This window comes from Ursus americanus, chromosome 1, assembly GCF_024610735.1.
Source record: "Ursus americanus isolate L20-20 chromosome 1, mUrsAme1.1.p, whole genome shotgun sequence".
Taxonomy (NCBI): domain Eukaryota; kingdom Metazoa; phylum Chordata; class Mammalia; order Carnivora; family Ursidae; genus Ursus; species Ursus americanus.
The window spans coordinates 25,204,478-25,229,942 of NC_142127.1; the positions used below are offsets into that span (position 1 = coordinate 25,204,478).

The window sequence follows — 25,465 nt, forward strand, 5'->3', positions numbered from 1 at the left end:
TCTCTTAAAAAAAATAAATAAACAAATGAAAGATACCTAAATAAACAAACAAATAAATAAAAAAATAAAGCCCCAGGGTTTTTGGTTTTTTTTTTTTTTTAAATTGCAGCCCGAACCCTTGACAAATATACCTCATGACCAAAATAATTGTCTGATTCGAGGAGGGGGGGCATGGGTAGGTCAAAACTACTCGATTTGTTATTATTGTTTTCTGTTCCCCTCCACGTTCTTCATGTATGTGTAGTTCTAGGTGCTTTGTTTTTCTTTTTAAAATTTACTAGACTAGCTGCAACGGCAGCCCTGTGTCCTGAAAGCAGAATAATCATTTTGAAAAGCATGTGGAGACTGTCTTCCTGGGTAAATGATGATAACACCGTCACATTATTTGAACATTTAACTGCCTCTATTGAGTAGTTTTCCTCATAGTTTTGATTCATTTGGAATCTAACTGACAAAGATCCCATTACTGGGTGTTCTTTCCATAATTTGTCAAAAAATATATAGCAGAGATGAGGGAGAATGAAGCTAATTTGTAATCTGGGAGACTTAACCTGGTTATGCTGATGAACTAACTAAATCGGTCAAAAGTTTGAGAGCTTAAAGATTAAAAACCACCATTTCCTAGTTAAACTCTAATTCATTATGTAAACAACATGATTTATAAGTGCAGTCATGTGGAAGGTCTATTTGTTTTTCTCACCAAAAGATGCTTTCAAAGAGAAATTGCTGAAAATGGATTTTCTCCAACCAATGTGTTGCCTGCCACCCCTGGTATAAACGCAGGAGAAGGAAGACATAATGATCACACTAGCCAAGGCCATAGGCATTTGCAGAGCATTCCAAAAATATTGGCACCTCTAGCAAGAGGTGTTTTCTAAATACAAAAAGTTGTCAAGAGAGGAAGAAAGGATTACCAGTGAGCCCACAGATGGGAATATAGGTAGGGAGTCTGGAGCTCGGGGTTCTGGGCTGTTCCATTTTTTTGGAATATCATAAGGAAGGGGAAAGCAGAAATAATCCTTAGTGTTGTGCCAGGACAACAGGCATGGAAGTTAAGGGGGCAAAGCTAGTTCATTAATGCTTGCCAAGAAAACAGAATACTTTCTCTCTCCCTCCCTTTTTCTTTATACTATTTTAAGATAGAAAGTTCCGTGGTTCAGACACATTCCTGCAATTTAATGGTCCTCCTTGGTGTCGCAAACCCTGGATGTATCAAATTTACAGGTGGGTGGCAATCCTACAACAGCCCTGAAATTTGACATTGACATTTTAGCTAAATCTCTATAATTTGCTTTCTTTAGATATCACGTTTTACTTTGCAAAGTCATTTCATGTGCATCATCATCTCCTCTAAGTTACATGATCCATCATTTTATGTTGAGGGCTAATGTCGTAGTCAAGATTCTTTTCATTGTATCTGATAGAAACTTGTCCAAACTGCAAAAGTAAGAATGGAATTTATTGGACTACTTAATTGAAAAGTCCAAGGGACAAGGAGAGCTTCAGGCATGATTGGATCCAGCGGCATAAATGCTATCAAATCTTTATTTCCTCCATCGCTCAGCTTGTTTTCCACTCTGTTGGCTTAATTCTCCAGTATGTCTTCCCAGAAGGTGGCAACATAACTTCTGGAAGCTCAGGCTCATATTCCAATAGTTTATCAATTCCTGTAGAAATAAGGCTCCTCTTTCCCAGTAGCACTAGAAAAAGCCTTAGGATTTACTCCACCAGATAAACTTGACCCCTATGTTCATGTCTGAACCAATTACTATGGCCAGGTAGAGGAAATTCATTTCATCCTTGGAGCTAGAGGTGGTGGAGTCAGCGCTACTCAAACCAAATGGCAGCCAACATGAGAAAGGCATCATCCCCAAAGGAAAACCAGAGTGATCTTACCAGAGACTAAGAGAATAGTTACAGGGCCAGTAAAACCAATAGACATCCACCATACTCTTCCTAACCAGCATCATCTGTAACGGTCGATCTCACTGTTTAGCCAAGACTGGCACTTTCTATTGTGACCATAAAACCTCTCCTGAAACCTTCTGGCCAATGCTGTGTTCATGTTTTGGTCAAGTTTATTTGGTTGCAATAAACAGAAGTTCACTCAAAAATACTCAAATAAAATGGGAGTTATTGTCACAACCCAGGGTATGTCATGGCACCCCATGGAAAGGACAGATGATCTCTGGAGTCAGGCATCAGAAAGTGAGGACCTAGGATGTGTCTGCTTCATTCACCTCTCTCTGCAAATTAGTTCCTGGGCCCAGTCACCCATTGCATGCAGCCACCTCCCCATATGGCTGTCCCTGGCACCCATTGTCTAAATGTACGCAGTCTTACTATTTAAGTCCCTGATGCTAACTATCTAAGCCTGTAGTGTCCCAATTCTTATCATTTTGTGGGAGAATTTCGTTGCCTGGGCTTGGGTTATAGGACAGCCTTGCATTTAATAAACTTCACCACAAAGATTGAATTCTTAATTCCAGAGCCATACCTTCTTGGGTCAGTACAGCCAGTTTAAAGAGTGGCTAGAATTAAGAAGACAGTTTTTGGCTTTTCTGGTAACTAGTCAAAGCAAACATCTCCCTTCTGTCTAATGATGTTGATCATTTAGGCTCTTTTCTCACCAGGACAAATATCGGCAATCAGGAGGGGACCGTTTTTCAATGAGGGTTTGCCTGCACTTGCCTGGACCACCCAGTAAGTGACAGTGGTGCACCTCCCCCACCTCCCACTTTAGAACAACCAAAAGTAGCCAGTGGTGCACCTCGTCTCCTCCAGGGCATAATGGAAGAACACCCTGTGGTTGAAATTCACTCCAATCTACCCAGCTCAAACTCTTTCCCAAGACCCATCTTCCCTTATAATTTTTACTCACAATACAGTGTCCAAAGCAAGTCTATAGCCAAGCCCAACATCAGTGAAATGGGAGAAATAAATGTTGCCCACTGTAGTGAGTTTTACCACACAATCACATGGCAAAAGAGATGAATATACAAATCTAATTCAGAGAAGATGAGAAGAATCGTGAACAGTGATTAAATTTACCACAACTCTCTTCTGATTTTGGTCTCCATAACACCTTCCTAGGTGATCACATTAGCCTCTTAACTAATCTCCTGGCATTCAATCTTCCTCACAATCTGTGCCTCTATTTGGTTATGAACGTTTTGGCTGTAGGGGATAGAATTATCCCCTACAAATGACTTATATTATCTCACGTAGTAAGAAATCTAGAAAAAAAATGTTTTGGGTTTAGAACTTCGACAGTGTCATTGAGGTCTCAGGTTTTTTGTGACTTTGAAATACTGTTAGCTTTTGTCTGCAAGCTTAGTGTCTCATGGTGATAAGATAGCTGCAGTAGCTCCAAGCATCACATGATTGCACAGCCATGTTCAAAGCAGGAAGAAAAAAGAAAGCGTGCCTTGATATACCCCTCTCCTTTTATCTGGTTAAAAAAAAAAATCTCTTGTAGCTTCCCAAGTCATTTCTCCTTACATTTGACTGATTGGAGCTATCTAATTACCCAGAGCTGCAAGGAAGGCAGAAGTCAATAGGGAACATTTTCAGGCTCTGAATGGACTCTAAAAACAGGAAGTCAGGAAGGTAATAGTGTATGTATAAGATATCGTTGTGTCTGCACACTTTCAAATAATTTAACCTACTTGACTAAATATTTAAGACTCTTATAAGACCATCTTCATCTTCTTTCAAAGCTTAATACATCAAGATTTCTCTAAATAAGAAAGAGTGAATATTTCCCTCAGCACATCTCATTCTTCCTGTCATTCTTCCCATCGCTGATGTGTTTGTATACCTTCTTTCCATCTATCCTAAATGGCCTTTTGTCCCCTCTCTTACCTCTTCACTTAAGTCTTACTTTTCCTTGAGGATTCGGTTCTTCTCTGGGAAGTCTTCCATGGGCACCAAAGGGTGGTCTGATGTCCTGCTACATGCTCAACATATATTCGTGAAATTTATTTGAATCATAATTTCCCTTAGAGCGTTTTGTACTTTATAGCAATTCTTCCAGACTATAATCTCTAGCCAATTTAAATCATTCCATCTGAAGTTGTGGGTTATTTTTCTTAAATAATAGTTTATGTCATTTTTTTCTTATAGTGGTGGCTCACTGTTTTTGAACAAATCTTTGTTACCTGACCAAGTATTCAAAGCAAATACCCACGATTATTTCCCACTTCTCTACACTCTGTTGATATGTTTTGGGCTTATCATCTTTCTGTCTCTTGGATGAAAATGCACATTTTCATATTGAAATATATTATATTTGTGCTTTAGCCTTAATTACTTTCCTCCCTGCTGGGTTGTCCTTAACCCAAGCCATCACCTTTTCTAAGAAATGGGTGAAAATCATGACTTCTTTGAAGTCTCACCACATTCCATTTGACTACCCCTTTGTAATATTTCACTTACCGTTCTGTTGTGGTGCATTTTATTCTTCTCCCCACTTCTACTACAAATATATTTTTTTAAATTTATTGAAGACCTCCACTGATGATTAAGACAATGTCTTACAGTCAATCATTTAATACATGTTTGTTCAACTTCTAGTATATGCCAAACATTGTCTACTTACTAGGGACCCAGTAAGAAAGGAAATGGGTGTAGTCTTTACTCTCCTGGGTTTTGTATTCTAAGCAGGGGAAACAACTAACCAGTAAGCACATCAGTCCAATATGCCAGGCAGAAATAAGTGCTCTAAGGAAAGTAAAACAGGGAAGTATCATGGAGAGTTCCTATTGCAGAGAGGCCATTTTTTAGAAAAAAAGTGGGTAAGAAAGGCTACAAGAGAGAACTAGTGCAATGAAGTTTCACGCAAAGGTCATAATCAGTGCAAAGTCCCTGAGGCAGAATTGTGCTTGGCATAGACAAGAATCAGTAGTGTGGACAGAGTGGCTGCAGGCAAGTGATGAGGGGGAGAGAGGAGAGAGGAAGCAAATGAAATCAATTAATGGGTGGAAGGGCAAGTCACGTATTACCTTGGAAGTTGCAATAGGGAACTGGAGTTCATTTTGAGCAAGATGGGAAGCCCTTGAACCTACTAAATATTTGATTCACTATCAGTAATAAACATCTGTACTGTTTTTTAATCTGGAAGTGGATGGTGGTGAAGATTACACAAAAATGTACATGCGCTTAATGCCACTGAACTGTTCATGTAAAAATGGTTACAATGGTCAATTGTGTGTTATGTATATTTTACTGCAATAAAAAATATCTATGAGTGAATCCTGTGAGCCAGAGTCTGTGCTAAGCAGTGGTGACTGTACAAACACACAGAGCAGGTAGACACTCCAAATCTGCTTTGAGAAAATATATTCCATGTATTATAAATGTAAATACACAATGCAAGGTAGTATAAATCATGTTCCAAATGAGAAGACTAGGCTAGGATTTCAGAGTGTGTTCTCGGAAGTCTTAGTCTGGAGAGATGCCCTTTGAAATAAAAGGATTACTCAAATAAGTTTGGGAAATAGTGCATCCTCCAGCCCTTTGTGGAGATTCCCAGCGCAGACTGGCACGTCACAGGCTGTAAAAATACACATGAAAGAAACCTGTTTAACTTTGTTTAACCCAACATTGCTAAACCATTTTGATCACAGGACTTTTTTTTCCCAAATTGCCTATTAACATCCGGAGGAACTGGTAGTCCAAAGAGCCTACGTTAAAGGAGACACAAAACTGAGATAGGAAGAAAAGAGTTTGTGGAGAAAGTGTGGTCAGAGCTGAGCTATAAAGGAAAGGGGATACTTAGATTATAGAAGAGGAAGGGCATTCAAGGCAGGAGAGATGTTAAGAAATCCACTTCAAAGTAAATCTCCTGGAACTTGCCTCTTCAAATATCATTGACCCACTGAATGAATCTTCTAAATATACTGATAAAATTATAATTTTGGTGATCATTGACAAATTTCTTCTAAAACACTCAAGACACCAATTCATTAAGATTAATTACTTTGTAGAAGTTTTCTTAATTCCTTGTCATTATTTTATAAACAACAAAGTTATGCCCAGAGAGACTATAACTTACTCTGTCATCCCGGCCTAATCGATGGCAGAGTGTTAGTTTTCCTTCTCTGGGCCCAGAGTCCTGTTCCATAAAGGAGGGAGTTATGGCCTTTGTATCTCTGCAATAGACCCTTCGGAATTAAAGCAAAAAATCGATTCCTGTGCAAGACATAGATTTCAGCATGCAGTGGGTATGGAAACGGAATCAAATTAAAGAACAACGCAATCTTGGATTTTAATGAAGCTCATCTTTGTTTCTTTTGCAGATCAAATTTTTGGCTCTCATCTGCACACAGTGTGTGAACGTGAAAATTCCACAGTTCCACGGTTTGTAAAGCAATGCATTGAAGCTGTCGAAAAAAGAGGTGGGTAACTGAATATGCAGTAATTTCCCCCCATTAGCGCACCCTCTAAACAACCCATGCTCAAGTTAACAGCGCCACTTGATTTGTCTGGGAAGCCATGCAATTAAAACTTGACTTTTGTTAATCAGTTAAGAGGATCAAGTTTCTTATTAACTTCAGTTTGTTTTTACAATAGGGACATCAGTAATTCCCACTAATGTTCTTTTTTTTTTTTAATATTTTGTCTGTCTGACATGTTGTTGATTCAATTGCAAACTTCTTGTTTTCAAGCCAGTGATAAAACATTCATAAAATATCAGCACTCACAGTGTTAGAACCCTCCTAACATTCATGCTGGTAGATGTTGTGCCAGAACAATTTTTGGTAAGCCCCCAACATTACCCAAGTGAAGCAAATAGCATTTGTACTTGCAAACAGTGATATCCCGTCTTCCATGTGCTTCTGTTCGCTATGGAAGAATATGGCTAACTGGTTCTCCTGGAACAATTAACAGATGTACCTCCAGTGTTAAGATGACCTTTGATTCCTATATTTCAGCATTCTGTTTTTCATCGGGAATTATTTCATCTTACCACAGGGAACAAAACAAAACCCATTTGACTCATCATTTCTTTGCTAGTCTATCTGTGGGGTGTTTTTCCTTCAGACTATGACTTCATTCATTCAAGGTCATTTTCCCTGGAAGATACATACAGTAGATGCAGAATCTCAAAAAATGTATTGTATAAAAATGTGAAGCTTCATCACCATCTGTTACAAGTTTACAACATATTCCCAGGATCTAGGGGGATATATATCATGTAAAAGATAGAGGTGTTTTCAGAAAAAGAATTGGTGAATCTTATTCCCATTTTCAGCTCCCAGTCTCTTAAAACAATAGAACCAAGGGGAAAAAATCTTTACCAAGTTATCTACTAGGAAAAAGCCATTTTAATTCTCTCAGTGTTACCTGGCTTTATTATAGAAGCATAATAAAAATGGCCTGCAATTTCCAACTCCTGGAAATTCATACTTTAATTATACTGTAAGGACAGCCTTGGGATCCTATTATTCCCATATCAGTAGGGAATGAGAGAATAACAAGAAGGGGACGAGTGGGTAGGAAAGTAGATAAAGAGAGTGGCTTTGGGGGAAAGCATATCAACACATCAGAGAGAAGAGCCCAGAGCTCACAGAGGGTAGAAAACAGTAAAAGCAGAACGAGCACAAGGAGAGGTATCTGTGAGGAATGGAGTCAATTGGAGTTTAGAGAGAAATGTGTTTTTATTGCATTTTGCAATCTCGTCTAATTTTATAAGTTCATAATTTAGAAATAAATATTATTTAATAAGTACTTAAAGCCAAAATGGATCACTGAGAATGTTATAATGTTATTATTGCCAATAGCTAAATTATCATCATTTTCAGGAAATCTTCATCCACTTATAAATACTCAGCACCGACAGTGTGAGCACTATTATATTAGAGCAAATATCCTAATAGGACTTTGGGGGAGCTGTATATAATAAGACGTGTGCACATACAGTGAAAGGACTCTGTACCTCTCTATTTATGTACATACCCGAGGCAAAATGAAAACTCTGCTAGATACAGCCTGGTGGTGCGCAGATACCATAATACTGTAGAGTGGAAAATATCTATAAATAGAAACTGTATCTTCTGTTCACGGCATTTTGTTGGCGATTTTTAATAAAATAAGACAATGTTTTTGCTGACAGCAGCAATCATATCTGGCATTATATTTCATTGTCCCAATGTTTACTCTTAAAATGAATTTGTAGATGCAGCACTAAACAGGCGCTAATCACACATATGATTATTAAAATAACTCCTAAGCATTTTAATGAAACTCAAAGACTACAATTCCACAAAGCAACTGATAATTCAAAGCACTTTGGCAGTGTCAGCTTAAAGGAACTCTATGGAAATATTCAATAAAAACTCAGAAGCACAAGATAAACCTCTCACATCATTGCAAGATTTACAAATGTGTACTTTTGATTATATTTTTCTATGATCATTTTGTTGGATTAATATTCTTACATTTATACGCCAATTCTATTTACTCAAAGTGTTGTTTTTACTAAATTCTGGCAGAAAGCACCTTAGGACAGAAATAATTTATGTGAATCTAAGTCCAATGTTTATGCAGGCTTCTGATGACATTTTATGCCGGGGTTGGTATTAGGAAGTAGCATATAAAGGTGCCAAGTCTCTCAGCACGGCTGGGACTCAGCATATCTAGAGCCCTCCTTCTAATGGCCAGATCCTCTTCCAGCCAAGATACTCAACTGCAGAGTCATGGGAAATGCTTATGGACCAGTTATGGGAAAGGCGCATTTAATGAAAATTGTGTGTTTACTCTCACAGTCTTAGGGAAATGGCCTCAAAACTCACTATAGCAGTACACAGGGTGTTATAAAAAGATTTGTTTCCTTTCTCTCTTTTTCTCTTAAGATTATTTCCCACATCTTTACAAAAAAATCATCTGTAAATTGTAGCTGTATTTTTTTAATGCTTCTTACATGCTTGATTTTGAATGAAACAGTATCTGGAACGCAGATCTCACCATTGATTGACTGATTGATTGATTGATTGATTCATTCATTCATTCATTCAGTTATTTGTCTTGCTTGCAATTGACAGAACCAAATTGCTCATGCTCCTGTAGTCTACCCAGGGAAATTCTGCCCAGTGCTTGGCACAGTTGCATTCTTAAATCAACCCTGGTAAAGTGATATTAGTCACATTTTAAATTTTGCATCTCACAGACATGCCTAGAAGAAAATCTATTAGTGAGCCGAATGTAAACCAATTTAGCGAATAACTTGTTTAGTGTGTTTCCTTATCTTGATTTGGTTTCCTTTATTCCTTTAAACCACCAGAGCATTCTCCCCCTCACCAACTATTATAACCAGATTAAAGTTATTTCTGTGGTTTCTGACATTGTCTGCTCAGCCTAGAGAACATACACAAAAGTCGGAGGGAAACTGTCAAGGAGCATGTTAGTCTTTAAAGCTCTTCCAAGGGGTTCATTCACGCTTGTATTGCCTTTACAATTGTAGAGCATGAGTAGTGTAAGCAGCCAAAGAAAAACTCAGTTTGTGTTTCTTCTTCCAAAACAGTTTCTGTGCAAATATCGAATCACTGTTCAGCTAATGCTCAATACATATGATAAAGTGACCCAAAGCCTGAGGTCATCTGATACTTTTCTTTGAGGTCCGATGAAACAAGCATGCAGAGGAGGCATTGTGACATACTGGTAGGATGTAGGTCTAAGCAGGGAGAAGTCCACTTTTCACTCCTTTATAGAATACTTTGTGTAGCTTAGAAAGACTCCAAAGTATATAGGAATCGCGTGTGAGCTATATCACTCGGAAGACAAGGGCTTAGGAGAGGTGACTTAAACAAAGTATATAGTCTACACTGGGGCAATTGGTATTAAGACCTTAACCTATAGTTCTTTGTATGTAAACATATAACTGGCTGACTGCTCTGTGAAGGTGCATCCCTGAGAAAGAGCCTTACATGGTACCTGACATACTGCAAGCACTCAGTAAATATTGGTTGAATGATGTAACATATGTAAGTGTTGGTTGTATTCTAGCAACGAGCAGCTACCCACGTGCTTACCCATGTGTCATTTTGCATGCTACTGGGTGAGAATATAGAGGAAATATACATTAAGCAAAAAGACAGTTTGCTGACTACCAAACTATGATGAGTGTTATGAAACAAAAGCCCAGGTATTAGAAGAGAAAATAAGCCTTATAATATTCTTTTTTAGGTAAGAGGAGTTTGTTTGCTTAAAAGTCACATAGTAGGGAGTGTGGGGGTGGGGGAAGGGGAGATATTGGTGAAAGGGCACAAAATTGCAGTTATATAGGATGAACGAATCTAGTTATCTAATGTCCAGGCGAGATGACTATAGTTATTCTAGGTCAATAGATTTCAGGTGCTCTCATCACACACACACACACACACACACACACACACGCACACACACACACACACACACACACAAATTAGTAGATATGGGAGGAGATGATATGTTAATTAGCTTGACTGTAGTAATCACAGCAAATCATCATGTATACCTTAAATATATCCAATATGCTAAATATATTATGAAATATTACCTAATACTAAATATACAATTAAATACATTTTAAATGACATAATAAACCTTCAATAATAAACACGTATTTGTCTGGTTTCAGCCTTCTGCGGAGAGCAGAGTTTAATTTTACCTTATTTCTCAGGTTATTTTCCTGACATATCAATGCCCACGCAGTATTAAGAGTCACTTCATGTGGGGCGCCTGGGTGGCACAGTGGTTAAGCGTCTGCCTTCGGCTCAGGGCGTGATCCCGGCGTTATGGAATCGAGCCCCACATCAGGCTCCTCCGCTATGAGCCTGCTTCTTCCTCTCCCACTCCCCCTGCTTGTGTTCCCTCTCTCGCTGGCTGTCTCTATCTCTGTTGAATAAATAAATAAAATCTAAAAAAAAAAAAAAAAAAAGAGTCACTTCATGTGAGATACCCAAAAAACAGCCCTTTTTCCACCCAACGATACCAAACTTCCCCAAAGACTTCCTTCACATATAATGGAGTTATCTAAATGAATAAACATATTTCTATTCTAAATATATTTTTATGTATCTAATATATTTTTGTCTGTAAGGGAATAGGACCATTTAAAAAAGTTAATTTCATTTGCACAGGCATTCATCCTTTGGAATATGGCTTAACGATGCATTCTTCCTCCATGAGTCTCAGTCCTAGTCAGTATGCCCCCAGACTACTTACTAGCATTAAAATGACACCTAGAGATCGTTCACAAATGGTGGGAATGTACATAACACTACTGAACTATACATTTTAAAGTGGCTAAGATGGTAAACTTTATATCATGTGGGGGTTTTTTTGAACCACAATTAAAAATAAATGGTACCTTGTCTTCCAAATTTGAAGATTCCAGCTATGAGCTACTTTGCAGAAGATCTCAGCAGATGCTTATCAACAAGTTTGTCCTCTTTCTTTTTTCTGGAACACAAAATACTATGACAAAAATGATACACAAAGTTACATTTTTGACTTGGTGCCCAAAAGCCACCCTGGGATCCATAACCTTGCTTTAAAGATTTAAGAAAGACCTTTAGTCTACTTCTGAGAAGGTCCTTAGCCTCGAAAACTTTATCTCTCAACTTGACTTCTTAGCAGCTGTTATATTTTTTTTGCTGTCGTTTGTTTGACAGGATCCAGTTATAGGTTCCGATGTCTGTTTAAAGAAACAAGGAGGCTGTTGGCTTTAAAATTCCCTCATTGCTTGTGTGATCAGCATTTTCCCAGGCTTTTCTACATAGTTTGCCAAGCAAAGGGACTGACCTTTTGTAGCAAACACTTTTTCATTTCAAAATGCTCACTTTGATTTTTGTCCCATTTTATGCTCATTCCAAACTGTTTACAACCCACTAAAAATGACTGTGAATTATATGTTTGTGTAATGGATTCCTTTTGTGGTCGGAGTGGAATGTTTACTTTGAACAATTAGTTATCTTTGGGTAGATTATAGCAACTTGGAAAAAGAATGGCCAGAATTATTATTATACCTTAACTATTTCTTTTTGGTAATCCCTCTGCTATTACATGAAGTTTGAGAGAATGTCACGTCAACAAGCCCATAGCATTATAAATGAAATCTATTTCTCCAATGTGGGAATATTTAGACATAATTGTTAATATTATACGAAGGTATAGTTATATACTTACTCAGGGATATACTTATCTGACTCCTAAAATTCGGAATATCAAATTGCATAAATACATGGATCTTTAAATACATAAAATAAATACATGTATATTCACTGTGTGTGTGTGTGTGTGTGTGTGTGTGTGACATTTGCATATTAGGTAATGTACGCACATGTATGTATTTATTATACAAATAACAGACATGATTATAGTATAGCTATTTTGCTAAGACATACCAAGCATTATACTTATGAATATAATTTTCCTGGTACTCAATTCAGTGCATCGGTCTGCCTCTTGTGATCCTAGCAAGCATTCACTTGCAAAAATAAAACTTTTCATAGTCTTTTCCCCATGCCTGAGAATCCAGACCCCTAAAGTACAGATCAAATTGCCTTCACTAGACAAGCTCTGCTCCCAGTTCTGCTAATTTTGTACTGTTCATTCTTTCCCACTTTGGGATAATCTATTATAGTTGGATCCAGGCACGCACGAAAGGCTGATACTTCCATGAGGAATGTGCAATTTGTACTGTTTAGTTTGTGACGAGATTCTTGAAAACTTTTATGATTCTATCTTGTTCCAGAGAGACTTCTGCTTGCTAGTTTTATAAGCAGTGAGTGAGAAAAAAAAAGTAACGAAAACAAAACAAACTGATAAAAATTACATGCTCCAAAAAAAAAAAAAAATCAAGAGTTCAAGATAAGCACTTTTTCTTTTCCCCAGAGAATATTTGTGGACTGAACAAAAATGTTTCTGAGGGCCCTGACCTATGTGTTGCTTTTTTCTTTTTTTTTAAGTGCTTGCTTTTCATGCCTAAAGTTAGGCATCCACATGCAATTACAAAAGAGCTGATCTTCAAATAAGCTCCGTGCAAGTTTGCAGCGAATTTTCCGTAGGTTTTATTTGTGAGTTAAAATTAAGCCCGGTTTCGTGTTTTTGTGTTTTGTGTTTTGTTTTGTTTTGTTTCGGTGCAACCCCAACGACAGCCACCTTCCTGACAGCTAGAGTGTTGTGCCGGGTCCAACTTGGAATTGGCTCTTTGGGGTAGTCGTGCTGGGGCCTCTGTGTCTGTAAGAAAGCCACATTCAGGGCTAGAAGGGAAGACAACATCAAAAAAGAGTAAACAGGAAACAGCCAGCAAGAGTATAAAAGAGAAACTGGGGAAAGACAAGCAAAAGAAATCAGAGATGACAAGGTGGAGAGAGAGAGAGAGAGAAAATGCTGCATTTTGCAATTAGAAAAACAAATGTGGATAAAAGGGCACGTTTGTGAGGCCCCGTAATGAAGAGAAGACGGTGATTGAACCAGTTACCAAGTGGACCATAGTTACCTGAGACCTGCTTCTCTGTTCCAGAGAAACTTATTCCCACTCAAGAAAATACTTGTAAGTTAGATCTTGCTGGGAGTGGCCAGCTTAACTGAATGTTCACAAATTCTGTGTATACGCATGGTTAGGAATTAACTCACTGTACTTATTAGTGACATTTCATGAAGTTTATCTACATTAGCAATACACAACAGCCTTATTATCAGAAAGAGAGCTTAAACATAACAGAAGTTAATGGAAGAATAAATGTGCAGTTCAATAACCAGCAAGTCTATCTAACGTATCCAGCAATGTGGCTCTGGTCAAATCAGTCAGTGGCTATTCCCACACTTTTGCGTCCAGAATGCATGAGAATAAATAATATCTCTTCCCAGATAAAGCCTGAGTCTAATTTCCAACCTCCACCCCCAAATCCACCCCCATGTTAAAGTTTAGGTTCTTACCATACTTTCCCTTCGAGTCAGTTGGAAGGAAACAGAGCCAGAATTAATACCCTAGGAAATTAGTCTCTTATTGTGTGAATGGAGGATTTAAATAATGCAACACCTCTTCATGTCGAGATGTAATAGTCGAAAATATCCTATAGCGGTGTCATTTATATGATGAGAGTTCTGGGTCTGGGAGTTTTTCTATTATAAGCCCCCATATTCAGAAGTTAATAGTTCAACCATAAAAATAATCTTGGCTGAAAGTTGGCAGGATGTTTTAGCCTGGAAGCAAATGTTTACAAAATTTGAAAAAAAAAAAATCACATGCATTTGGAAAGCTTTCAGGTTTTCAATAAAAAGGCGCAAAAAAAAAAAAAAATAAGGCAGACAGAGATTTTCAGATATTTGTTGCTCTGGGATTCAAAAATGGATTTGTAGTTTTTAAATAGAATTTTAAAAATTCTTGTTGCATAATGTGAACAAAGTGATTAAAAAGAGAAGTTATCAAAAAATTATCAGAGCTCTCACAAGAATGTCACTCTGTTTTGTGAAGTAATCTGTGGTTTATTGGTTGAATCTATACGTTGTATTTTTATAAACATTTCCCTAGAGCTTAAAAATTTGTGATAATTAAGGAATCTTAAATTAATGCAGGAAGCTATGAATGAGAACAAAATATTATACTCTTTTGTGGGTTTCCTAATAAAAAATGTTCCCTTTTAAAATGTCTAGAAAAGAATTTTTTTTCCAAGGAATTGTCACACTTTCAAATGAAGTGTGCTAACTTAAGCATTAATCATTGATCTACATATATATTAAAAGGCATACAGATTCCAGAAGTAGTTGCACGGGTCCATATAATTGAACATGGCATATTTTCTTCTATAGGATTTTTTGGAGTAATTTATTCATCCCCCTTAAGAGTCATGTCTTAGAGATTCTTCTAAATTCTGTGAAAGGTTATCTTACAGTCTGTGGAATTAGATGTGTGTGTTTTTCTTGGGTTCAAGTAATCTTTTCATTGCTAGTTTTATACCTTTTTGCCAAATTTTATAATTTTCAAGCCACTTCCTATTTTCAGTTCAGACAAAAAAAAAAATCAGGGGCACGACACTTTGGGAGGAAAAACTGCAAAACCAAAATAGCTTTAAAATGATACTGCTGGAAGAGTTCTTGAGTTTATAGTAGGACTGTAGACCCAAAATGTCAAATTACCCAATTTTTAAGGAAATAAGAATGTACTGAGATTTAGACTGAAAGCACAGTTTACAGAAGAAAAATATTTAAAATATTACCCTCAGTCCATTGTGTGCCACTTCATATAGAGAACGTAGATTTATTTTTAACTTTTCATAGTACCTGGCACATAATGGATTCTCAATAAATGATAAATAAATGGATAAATTACATTCAACATTGCCTAAATCTTCATGGAAAGTTGCACACCATTGTTATACCTGTATGTGGTTAAAACTAAAAAAAGAAAAATCAACGACCAACAGTTGTTGGTTAAAGGCAGCTGTATGATTTGCATGGTTTCCCAATCTGTTTTCTAAACATGCAAACCATTCTGATAATGGTATATTATGTCTTTCTAAATTATATTCTTTTCTATCTATACCCAGCTACACTAAACATTTGAAAGTATGTTTCCTTAAAGATTTTATGTTCATCAGTTTTTGGATACTACGTTTAAGGGTGCCATGCAGCTACTAATAGAGTACCCATTTTCTACTCATTTTCATCAGAGGAAGTCATATCCCATTAAACATTGTTTCAACACCAATAGCCTGCTGTTTCTAATCAAGTAATTGAATGGCAACTATGACTTATAAGTGACATGCCTGAGAATAGTCAGGAGTAGGCTCGGGTCTCATAACCGCACAAGTAGAGCACCATATCTTTTCCTCTGATTCAGACTTGGAAGAACATGCTGGTGCTGTTCTGAGTGTTCATTTACTTCCCCATGAACATCTCACCTTCTTGATTCAGTGTTTATTTTTTACATAAATCTGAGGAAGTTTTTATTTTGATGATAATTTCTTGAGTTGAAAGAGTCTGCCAAAGAATTTGAAATAAGTTATATATGGTCAACTACACAGACTTACCAACTGGAAGCTAATGAAGACGGGATACCAATACTCTAAATTCTGACATGATTTTGCTATTGGATATTGATTTCATTTTCTCCAAATTTACTTGATGTCAGAAAAGTTAAATTCTGCTGACCTTATCAAAAGCCCTCTGAAGACTTTGAATATGCAGGTGTCATTAAAATTGGACTGTTACCTTTCTTGTCTTAAAAGTGATGGTCTTCTTGCTATATTTTGCATTTTTTACTGCTTGGGCTAACTTGACTCTTTAGTCTCCCTACGAGGCAGTGGAACAGCTAGCAGACAGTATTGTAATCACTGTAGTAAAGTTTCTTTCCTTTAGTCTTAAAGGTCGCCAGTTGGCCTGTATTTGAAATTGCGTGGCATAATATTGGAGTCCATGTTCATAGCCCAGAGTTTGACAGCATAAGAAATGTGTGTTTTCTCTGGATTTGATCCTTCACTCTGGGATTTCTCTATCCATTCTTTCAGTATAATCTCAATGATACCAAAATCTTCAATAATTTCTTCAATGACTTCAAAGTTCCTATTTCAGAATGACTCCTCAAGCTATGTGTTCTTCTCAGAGCTGTGGTCTAAAAACAACCCTTCTTGAATTTTCCTCCGGCATCTCAAACTGAACTTCTTCAAACTGCATTTATCACTTTCCCTAACAAACCTATTCCTCCTTCTTGTTCTTTAACTCAGTCAATGGCACCATGCCTTTTTTCCCCATTCTTCTTTCCTTTTTTTTCTTCCCATTCTTCTAAAAAGAAATATGTTGGATATTTTAGACTGTTCTCTCTACTTACGCAGAGCATTATTCACCAAGTTTAATAATCTCTCCTTTCTTACTATCTCTTAAATCTGATTCTTCCTTTCATCTGCTATGGCATTGATTAGAACCCTGTAATTTCTTTTGAGATCAAACTCCTAAGTGAGATTTTCTGCCCAGGCCACCTTCTTAATCATGACAACATCATTCTTCATGAACATAAATAGAATTGTAGTATGCCTTCTTAGAATATCCCTCCAGTGGTTCCTTTTCTCCATCAAGATAAACAAAATTCCACACTAACTATCCCCATAAGCATATGACCTCTGTCTATTGTCCAGCTTCATATTCTCATAAGCTGCTTCCTATGCTCCAGGAATATCAACTACATCAAGTTTTCCAAAGGTTGATATTTTTCCATGTGCTGTTCCTTCTCTCTAAGGACCCTCTCCTTGCCCATCCACCTGCCAAACTCATATTCATCCTCTTGTGCATTGCACAGGAGCCCCCTTCTTCAAGGAATATTCTCTGATTTATATCCCCAGCCACCTCTCCATGGTGTCTTGAACATTATTAGGATTTCTCTCTGCAGTGTTCCAATGACAGCTTTGCTCTCCCTAATATAGCCCTTATTGCATGGGGCTATAATGGCTGGTGCCTTTACCTGTTTCTCCATCTAGAGTATGAGTCCCAGAGTCTAGGCATTGTGTCTGGTTCATTTCTGTCTCATCAGTGCTTAGCACACCAAAGCTGGCATATGGTATGGGCTTAATTCATGATTTATGATTAAATGGATGAATAGGTGGATATTAACCAAAATTCCTTTTCATCCATCCATCCATGCATTTATCCTTAAGGACTCAAATCCTATATACTGAAGATTCATTGAACTATTAGAAGAGATAGTGAGTAGATGTCTCTTGAAACATAACATGAAATCATATTATCCAGAAGGAAGAGAAACTACCTTAAAAGTGAAAGCAAGGAATTTTTTTTGATTGTTTGTAGCATGGCCAATATGTATCTATCATATCCATATCTATATCCATATCTATATCTATATGATATACCATATTGGTAATAGTCTACAATAGGATGAGATAAGACAGAAATAGAGCAACGATTCTGGTGTTCAGGACAGGTTTCAGACAAAACAGACTTTCTCGTCCTTCATAGGGTGAAACCAAGTCTCTCAACAAATAGTGTTAAATTATTTCATGAACCTGAGGGATTCAACTAACACCAGCCAAATTTGATCCTTTTGAGATCTAATAGTATCATAAGAGTAGGACTATCATCTTTCTGGTTCAAAAAATTATGTTCTTTTATATGTAACCCTCTGGGCATTGTGCCTACTTCCCTGTAAGTTTGTGTATAATTTTTCCCATTATCACCCCCTAGGTCTCTTTTACCATCACCACTTTCCAGGCATCTACCGTCCACTGAATAGCCATGTTTTTGATTATCTTTTCCCAAATGTATTAGCTTGCATTATTTAAGGCTGAATCTCTTTTTATTATTTCCTGCTCATATTTCTAAACTCCTTAAGTCCATTTGTATGATTCTTTTGTCTTCACAGATGTCCACAGTTCCTCCCAATTTAGTATCATCAGCAAATTTAATTAATGCTCTGTTTACCTCTCTTTCTAATGAAACCAGTCCCCTGTTTCATTTCATCATACAAAGTAAAAATATATTGGCAATAAAACAGTCCGAAGAAATGTTCCCTCACTGTAGGAGGGGAAGTTCAGGATACAGCAAAGAACCGTGTGGTGAGGAGTGGACAGGGCAGCAGGGTGGTGAGCTAGTTTGCTATTGCCCTAAAGCAAAATCTTTTTCACAGCAACCACATTTGGCAGATTGCCTGGGTTGGTGCTGGTGTGTGTGTGTGTGTGTGTATTCTGAAAGGTAACTATGTTACCCTAACTGAGGACTTTTTACTAAAGATATATTTATTGATACATGAAAAGCATATTTAAAACTACATACACAATTACAGTGCAAGCTAGTAACAATTAATCCATAGTTTAGCTACACACCTAGATATGGATACATACATCTGGATATGTACAGACTCATAATCATTTTCACTGGGCTTTGTCTAACATTCACTACTGTCTAAATTTTTATCTCAGTTTTTAATTTGGTAAATGGTTTAGATCCAAATTACCTATTGGGTTTAAATCAAATTCCTTATAAGTGTTAGATTTATAGACTAAAGAGAATTTTTATTCAGTTGTACCCAATAGACAAATGTCAGTAAAAAAAATATATTTTAACCTCTAGAATTTATAGGCTAGAATGGTGAGCTTCATCACAGAAAGAGGTTTTACTTGTTAACTTTAAAGTAAGCAAGACTAATGGTCTTTAAAGATGTGGCCATACAGATGAGGGGGGATGTTTTACGTAAGGAAAACAAAAATGACATTTATTAAGCACCCACTATGTGCCACACATAATGCTAGAACTTTCCAACATGAGTCTAATACTACAGATTTAAAACCTATGTTACTTACTACCTGATATTCCATAGACTATTCCAAACTCCAGTAAAATTTCATAAATATTTGCCATGTTGCACATGAAGAGCCAATCTTCGAAATATGGATCAATTAGTATAAATCTACTGACTCTAAGGAGGAAAAAAAAAAAAAAACCCTTTCATGTTTATGCTCTGATTAGGACAGACAGATGGTAGACCAACATCTCTATTGGTATGTAGAGAAGACAATGCATGCTCTCAGTGTTGAAATGAAGGCTGATATATACTTTACATATAGCACAAGGTCACCAAAGATGTTATCACTGAGGGGTGATGTTAACAAAATAGTGACTGGGAATACTGTTAAGTAGTCACAGCCTCATATTGTTTTTGTAGTGAGAAAAATCTGATGCATAATGCATTCTTATGCGAGAATTTTCTCAGATGCCAGGACTTTACAGGCATAACTTTCATAAGCTTTAATGGGAGTTTCCTGCCAGCACCTGTTACAGTATAGAGTTCTTACTTTTCACACATAATCCAAGACTGGCTTGGAACACTGACTTGGAAAAACTAATATAGTGAAACCTTCTTATAATGTTTCCTCACATATAATGTTCATCTTTTAATTCTTGGTCTGATATATGTATGTACATATTTTCCTTTCAAATTCTTTTCCCACCAGAAAGGCTTTTTTTTCACAAGCTTTTTATGGATAGGAGCAGATAAAATAATTTCTTTTTTTTTTTTACTGGGTAAACTACTAGAAAAGGCACATAAGGTGGAAAGTTATTAGGATAGACATTAAACTAATGTTACAAATCAACTCTTCTTAGCTGGAAATAGGTCTAGAAACACTTTGGATTCCCAAGGAGCCAGCAGAAACAATTAGAGTGCAGTGTGCAAAACAACAATCACCATGGATCCCAAACAAGGGTCACAGGTCAAAATAATATAGTTTGGCCGTATGTTCCTGTGTCTTTACAGAACGAATATGGGAAACTTTAATATTTAAAATGATATTGCATTTAACCCTGTGGATAAATCAGCAGGGTAATATTTTGTATAAAGGAGAGTTAAAAAGAATTCTTAAAATTTCATATTTTTAAAATTAAGTACCACAAATTGTCCCCCAAAACAAAGAAAAAATTAGTGTATCTGTTTAACTCAAACTGTTGGAGATTGCACAAAAACACTATTTCATGAACAATAACTTCCCTTTTAAAGGTGTTTGAAGTCCCCTCTTGTTTACTATTTCTAACATACATGCCATATAAGAATGAAAACAGACCTCTCTACTCAAAATCCTGTATTATTTATTGTCCCATTTGACAGCATGGTGGGCAGGGGAATGTTTACTTATTAAACATTTTTAAATAGTGAATTTGAGTTCCATATTTATAACAAGATATTGTAAGTAATGTTGGTAGGTTGAGTTAAAGTTGGAAGGTGTCTGAAATCCTGAAACCATTAAATAAATAAATAAATAAATAAATAAATAAATAAATACCTGTTAGTGAAATTTGTCACAGGGGCAAAACTTGAGTCTGAACAAGGACAACTCCAGGACAGATCAGGGTGTATTTTGGGTTCTCATTTGCTCCCATCTTTTTCTTTGCTAGAGTGTTACATTACTTTTTAATGTCCCCTTAAACACTGTGCCTGACCTCCAATCCCCTCCTCCTGGCAAACCTGCCTCAGGAATATCATTTATACTTTAACTTGAAGTTCAGACATCCTTTAAATTCCTTTGAGTGTTACCTTGAGTACAGTTGTTTTAAGCGGTAACAACAATTTAGCATTAAGTGTCTTTGTCTCCTACTAGAGTCCTTTCCAAGCACCAGGGAAGAAGGTTTCATTCTGTTTTGTTCTTTTCGATAAGGCAAAGAAGGGCAAAGGGAGTTATACTGACACCTCTAAAAGCATGCTGTGTTCCCAAGCTTAGTATCTTCCTCCTCTCTAAGGGTTTTGCTTGTAGCGTACTTTGCTCTAAATTTGGACAAAATAAGGTCATTACTTTGATATTATGGCCAATGAATTAATAGAAGTGCATTTGTTTCTGGGTCTAATAGTCTTTGTTAAGGCTTGTTTGAAATTTGAAAGTAGACTGGGAATCCTGGACCTCATGAGGCCGCCATCGTTCAGGGCTGTTTGTCTTCCGCTGATGAACCTTAGGCTGAGTTACCTGGGGAGACTTCAGGCCACTACAGGGCTGAGAGGTTTCGGATGGAGCCCGTGGTCTAGAGCAGGCAGCTGCACACCCAGGGCAGGAGCAGAGGACTGACACGGCGGGAAGCGTCTCCAAGACTGTGTTTTCTGCAGGCACGGTGCAGAAAGGAGAAAGGCCTGATTTTCAGAGATCCCATGATTCCAAGGACGAACCTCAGTTTAGAGCATTATACTCACCTCCAATGAAAAGATCATTATATAAGTTGTCTCTGAAGAAAGATAATTTATTACACTTTTCACATGATGGAAAATCATGATGATGATAAGAATAAATTATGTTTAAGAATAAAATGTGTTTAGACAGGCTGAGAAACGTACCTTTCCTTCCCTGAATCTTTAAATACAGTAAGAACAACTCCATTTCCCTGTATCCTGGTATATTTGAAAATAGAAAATCCAGGCAGAATAAGCATTTGGATAATGCTAACTACCTTGGCTTAATTTGCAATCAATAGAGGATACCTGCTTCCCCTTTCTGTTTCTTTCCCATTGTGTATCACACTTGCCCTCTTATCCTCCATCTCCGCCTGTTCCATAGCCTACGCAAGTGAAGTCTTGTTGTACTTTCTGTCAGGAGCTGAAGTCTGCTGTCAGGACAAAATCAAATAGATTAATCTACACTAAAGTGCACGTGATTAGTGAGGTTAGATGTGAAATCTTTCCACAGGATTTGAAGACAAAGGGATAAAATTCTAATTGCATAATTTTAGACATAAGCAAAATTGTATGAAAGGAACACTTTAGAACAGAGTTTTCATCCCCAAGCTTCTGAAAAGATGCCCTAAATATAGCCTTTGCAGTTAATGTTAAGACTAAACTTGGGGACCGATGGTGTAAAGTCCAGGTCTCCGAATTGATAATCTTTCATTTCTAACTTCTACAGTCAGCTATATTCGATCATCATGGATTTTCTAATATTCTTAAGATCAAAATCTGCCAGCCCTTAGGGAAAATGGGGAAATTGAGACACTATTTAAATTTCATACAATGGAAAACATGAGATGTATTTGTAACTTGGCTTCTTACCTCTTAGAAAATTACATATATGGGATAGACAATCAATATTATATTAATGAACATCAACGTATGTAGCATGTCTCAGTTTAATATACTTTCTTTCTGTAACAACAGATCAGAAAGAAGTGTTAGATGCTAAATATGCATACACACACACAAATATTTCAATAAGACTTTTTATGTAGACCTATGTGACAAAATCTTCCAGAAGCAGGAAATCTGGTTTGTATTATACTAGTGCTAGATGAGCTTAAATAAGGGAACAATTGGTATTGGAATGTCTTTTTTTTTTTAAGTCAACAAGTAATGTTTTGAGTAACTGGAGTGTGTGCAATGCTTTACTAGACAGTTAACAGTCCTCAAGTAGTAAAGAATGAAGCTGAGGATAGAGGTCTTTCCTACACCACTAAAAGAGATCTTGCCTTCCCTTTCTACTTAGGGAGTGATAGTAGAAGTTAAAAAGCCAACCCCAATACTAGCTTTGGGTCTTTATGCATTTCTTTTCATACGGGACCTACAATCATGAATGACAATGGTATAAATTGTTCAGAGATAGTTAGAGCTTACAATTAGGGAAAACGATTATGTCTTTTAGGCTGTATTCTAGAAACCTTGTATTTGTATTTCCAAATCTGGGTGTGATTTGTCCAATAATAGAATAGTTTGTAAAATACTTAAATTTTGAGATTTCTATTTTGCCTCATAAAGATTTGGAATCTGATATCATGGGTCCTAAAGCATGTTTCAGATAAATTAAAGATATACAATAGAGCATTCAAGGACACTCAATAGTTTATCTTTCGGTCTTTTTCAAATGAACCTATAGGAACATAAACCTATATCATAACAAAGAAATGCAATTGATAGCATGATATTTTGGTAATGAAATAAATATCATTATTGTTTTTTGTTTATAATAATACACATAATCTTACATATGCCTATATGTATACATATGCACACATACAAAATAGTCAGAAATATATAAAATAATAAATAAAACCAGAATCATTTTTGTAATCCCACTGTACACAATTACTATTAATAGTGTAATGCATAATGTATATATAATACATATAGCATATTATAGTTATATATAATGTACTGCATAATATATATAACATATTGCCTGTTTGAGGATATAATGTGAAACTTAATATATTTCATAATGTTGTTTCCTTCTAAAGTTGGCTATAGAGCATATACTAACCTGAGTGTATTGTTCAGATGTGTTGCATGTGTGAAAATATTAGAGACTGCTGGTGCCATTGTTACTAACTCATCAGTTTGTGTGCAGGATTCACCGTTAGTGCCTCAGAACAATACTAGGACTACAGCTCCATAATATCTGGACTGTGTACTCTGTTCATTGCTATAACTCCAGTGCCTAGGACACTTTTGCAATATAATAAATGTTTAATCAATATGTGTTAAGTGGTATTCAAGGTTGGAGTTCACCAACTCAAGGTCTTTCCATCCAGAATAGATTGGAATTTTTCTTTCCTTCTGTTGAACCACAATTTAGCACAGGTCCATTTGCCAAAAAGAGAGGATTTTGTACTAGCCCCATGTCTCTGTTTAGCAGAAGTATTAACAATACCCACATGATACTCTCTCCTGTATTATCAAAAAGGAAATCATAATCTTATTTATGTTTCCCGAGAAAAGGAAGTTTAATCTTTTCAGTCTCATTCACTGTCATGACCAGGAGCCCCTTCTTTAACTAGAAAAGAGTCTAATGGCACCAGAATTTCTCAGAAGTTTGTCTGTGATCTAAATAGGACTTTACCGATGGTAGATACACTCAAACAGGTTTATAGTATATCTTGCCTTTGTGTCTGGAATTCTGCTTCCCTACCCCACTTTAGAGGCAGCAGCCAGAAGGGCTGTCTCTCACCTGAATGCTTAGCAGAAGCAAGCCATCAAAACCCTCCAGGAAGTGGCTAGCTAAAGGGTCTGAATTAGAGGCACCTCCCCAAAGAAGATCAAAAGTTATGCTCCACCAACACAGAGACACTGAGAAATGGTTGAATGTGTTCTAAATTAAACTGCCCTGGTGGTGAGCAGAGATCTGCCAAAATCTTTCAATTAATCACTTTTACCTTCAGGGCAGAGTTAGGCTGAGAGTATTTCAATAGGTTTTTATTGGAACAGGGTTATTTCAGATATTAAACTATGTTGCACAAAGTAAAAATAATGTTATTTTTAAGTTGCTACTCTTGTTAAATAAAAGTTGGCAAGCCGTCTTGGGGTCTGTATTGTGTCTGTGGATTTGTGTATGTGTGTGGCTTTTTTTCTGTGCCGTAAGCCTCACTGATTTAAAAAAGTGAACAGCAATGAATTAGATGGTAAACATATTCATACAATCATTTTCATTAATAATATGTTATAAATAATAGAAGAAAGGTTTTAAATGTATAATTCTGTGCGACACAATTGAGATATTTTTTCCTACATCTTCAGCAGTAAGTTAATTAGAATCACCTGCATTTCCTTGGGTGGACACCAAATGGATTGCAAACAAAAACAGATTAAAATAGCTGCTGGAGCTCATGGCATACAGATGACAAGATTCACAAAAAGGACAACGAGGCACTGAAAATGTTCGCTTTTCAAACAATTTTAGAGGAAATTTAGCTCTTGCAACTTCTCGGTAAAAGCTGCTTGTAAGTGTTTTGCTGAAAGACTAGAACAGCTTTGTTTCTGATCCCTTGATGAGTGAGAGAAATGTTTAAGAAAGATCACTTTACAGAGAGATTCAGGCTGAAATGCGATGACTGTGATTCAAGCCAAGCCAAAAATTACAGTTCAGAATGAAAGGGGAGGGACGTGGTTTGGGAATCCATTTTCCCACATTCCTGAATCTCAATCATCCCAGCCGATGTTTTAAAAAAAGTCCAGTGGAAAACAATGAGGTCACTTTGTTTAGATGTTTAAAAAAATAGGGGTGGGGGGGATTGA

At 36.7% G+C, this 25,465-nt stretch overlaps 1 protein-coding gene and 1 long non-coding RNA gene across 2 annotated transcripts in view; one reads left to right on the top strand and one right to left on the bottom strand.

Moving 5' to 3' along the window:
• ARHGAP15 (Rho GTPase activating protein 15) overlaps positions 1–25,465 on the top strand; it is a 597,544-nt gene that overhangs the window by 368,986 nt on the left and 203,093 nt on the right. The window contains exon 10 of the mRNA XM_045782563.2: positions 6,300–6,398. Within this exon, the coding sequence (XP_045638519.1) occupies positions 6,300–6,398 (99 nt within the window). The remainder of the gene's footprint in view (positions 1–6,299; positions 6,399–25,465) is intronic.
• LOC123782390 (uncharacterized) lies at positions 9–14,166 on the bottom strand. The gene is made up of 4 exons (XR_006776967.2): positions 13,924–14,166; positions 11,351–11,457; positions 6,056–10,897; positions 9–5,554 (listed from the first exon to the last, which is right to left on the bottom strand). It is a non-coding gene; the product is annotated as an uncharacterized LOC123782390 (long non-coding RNA).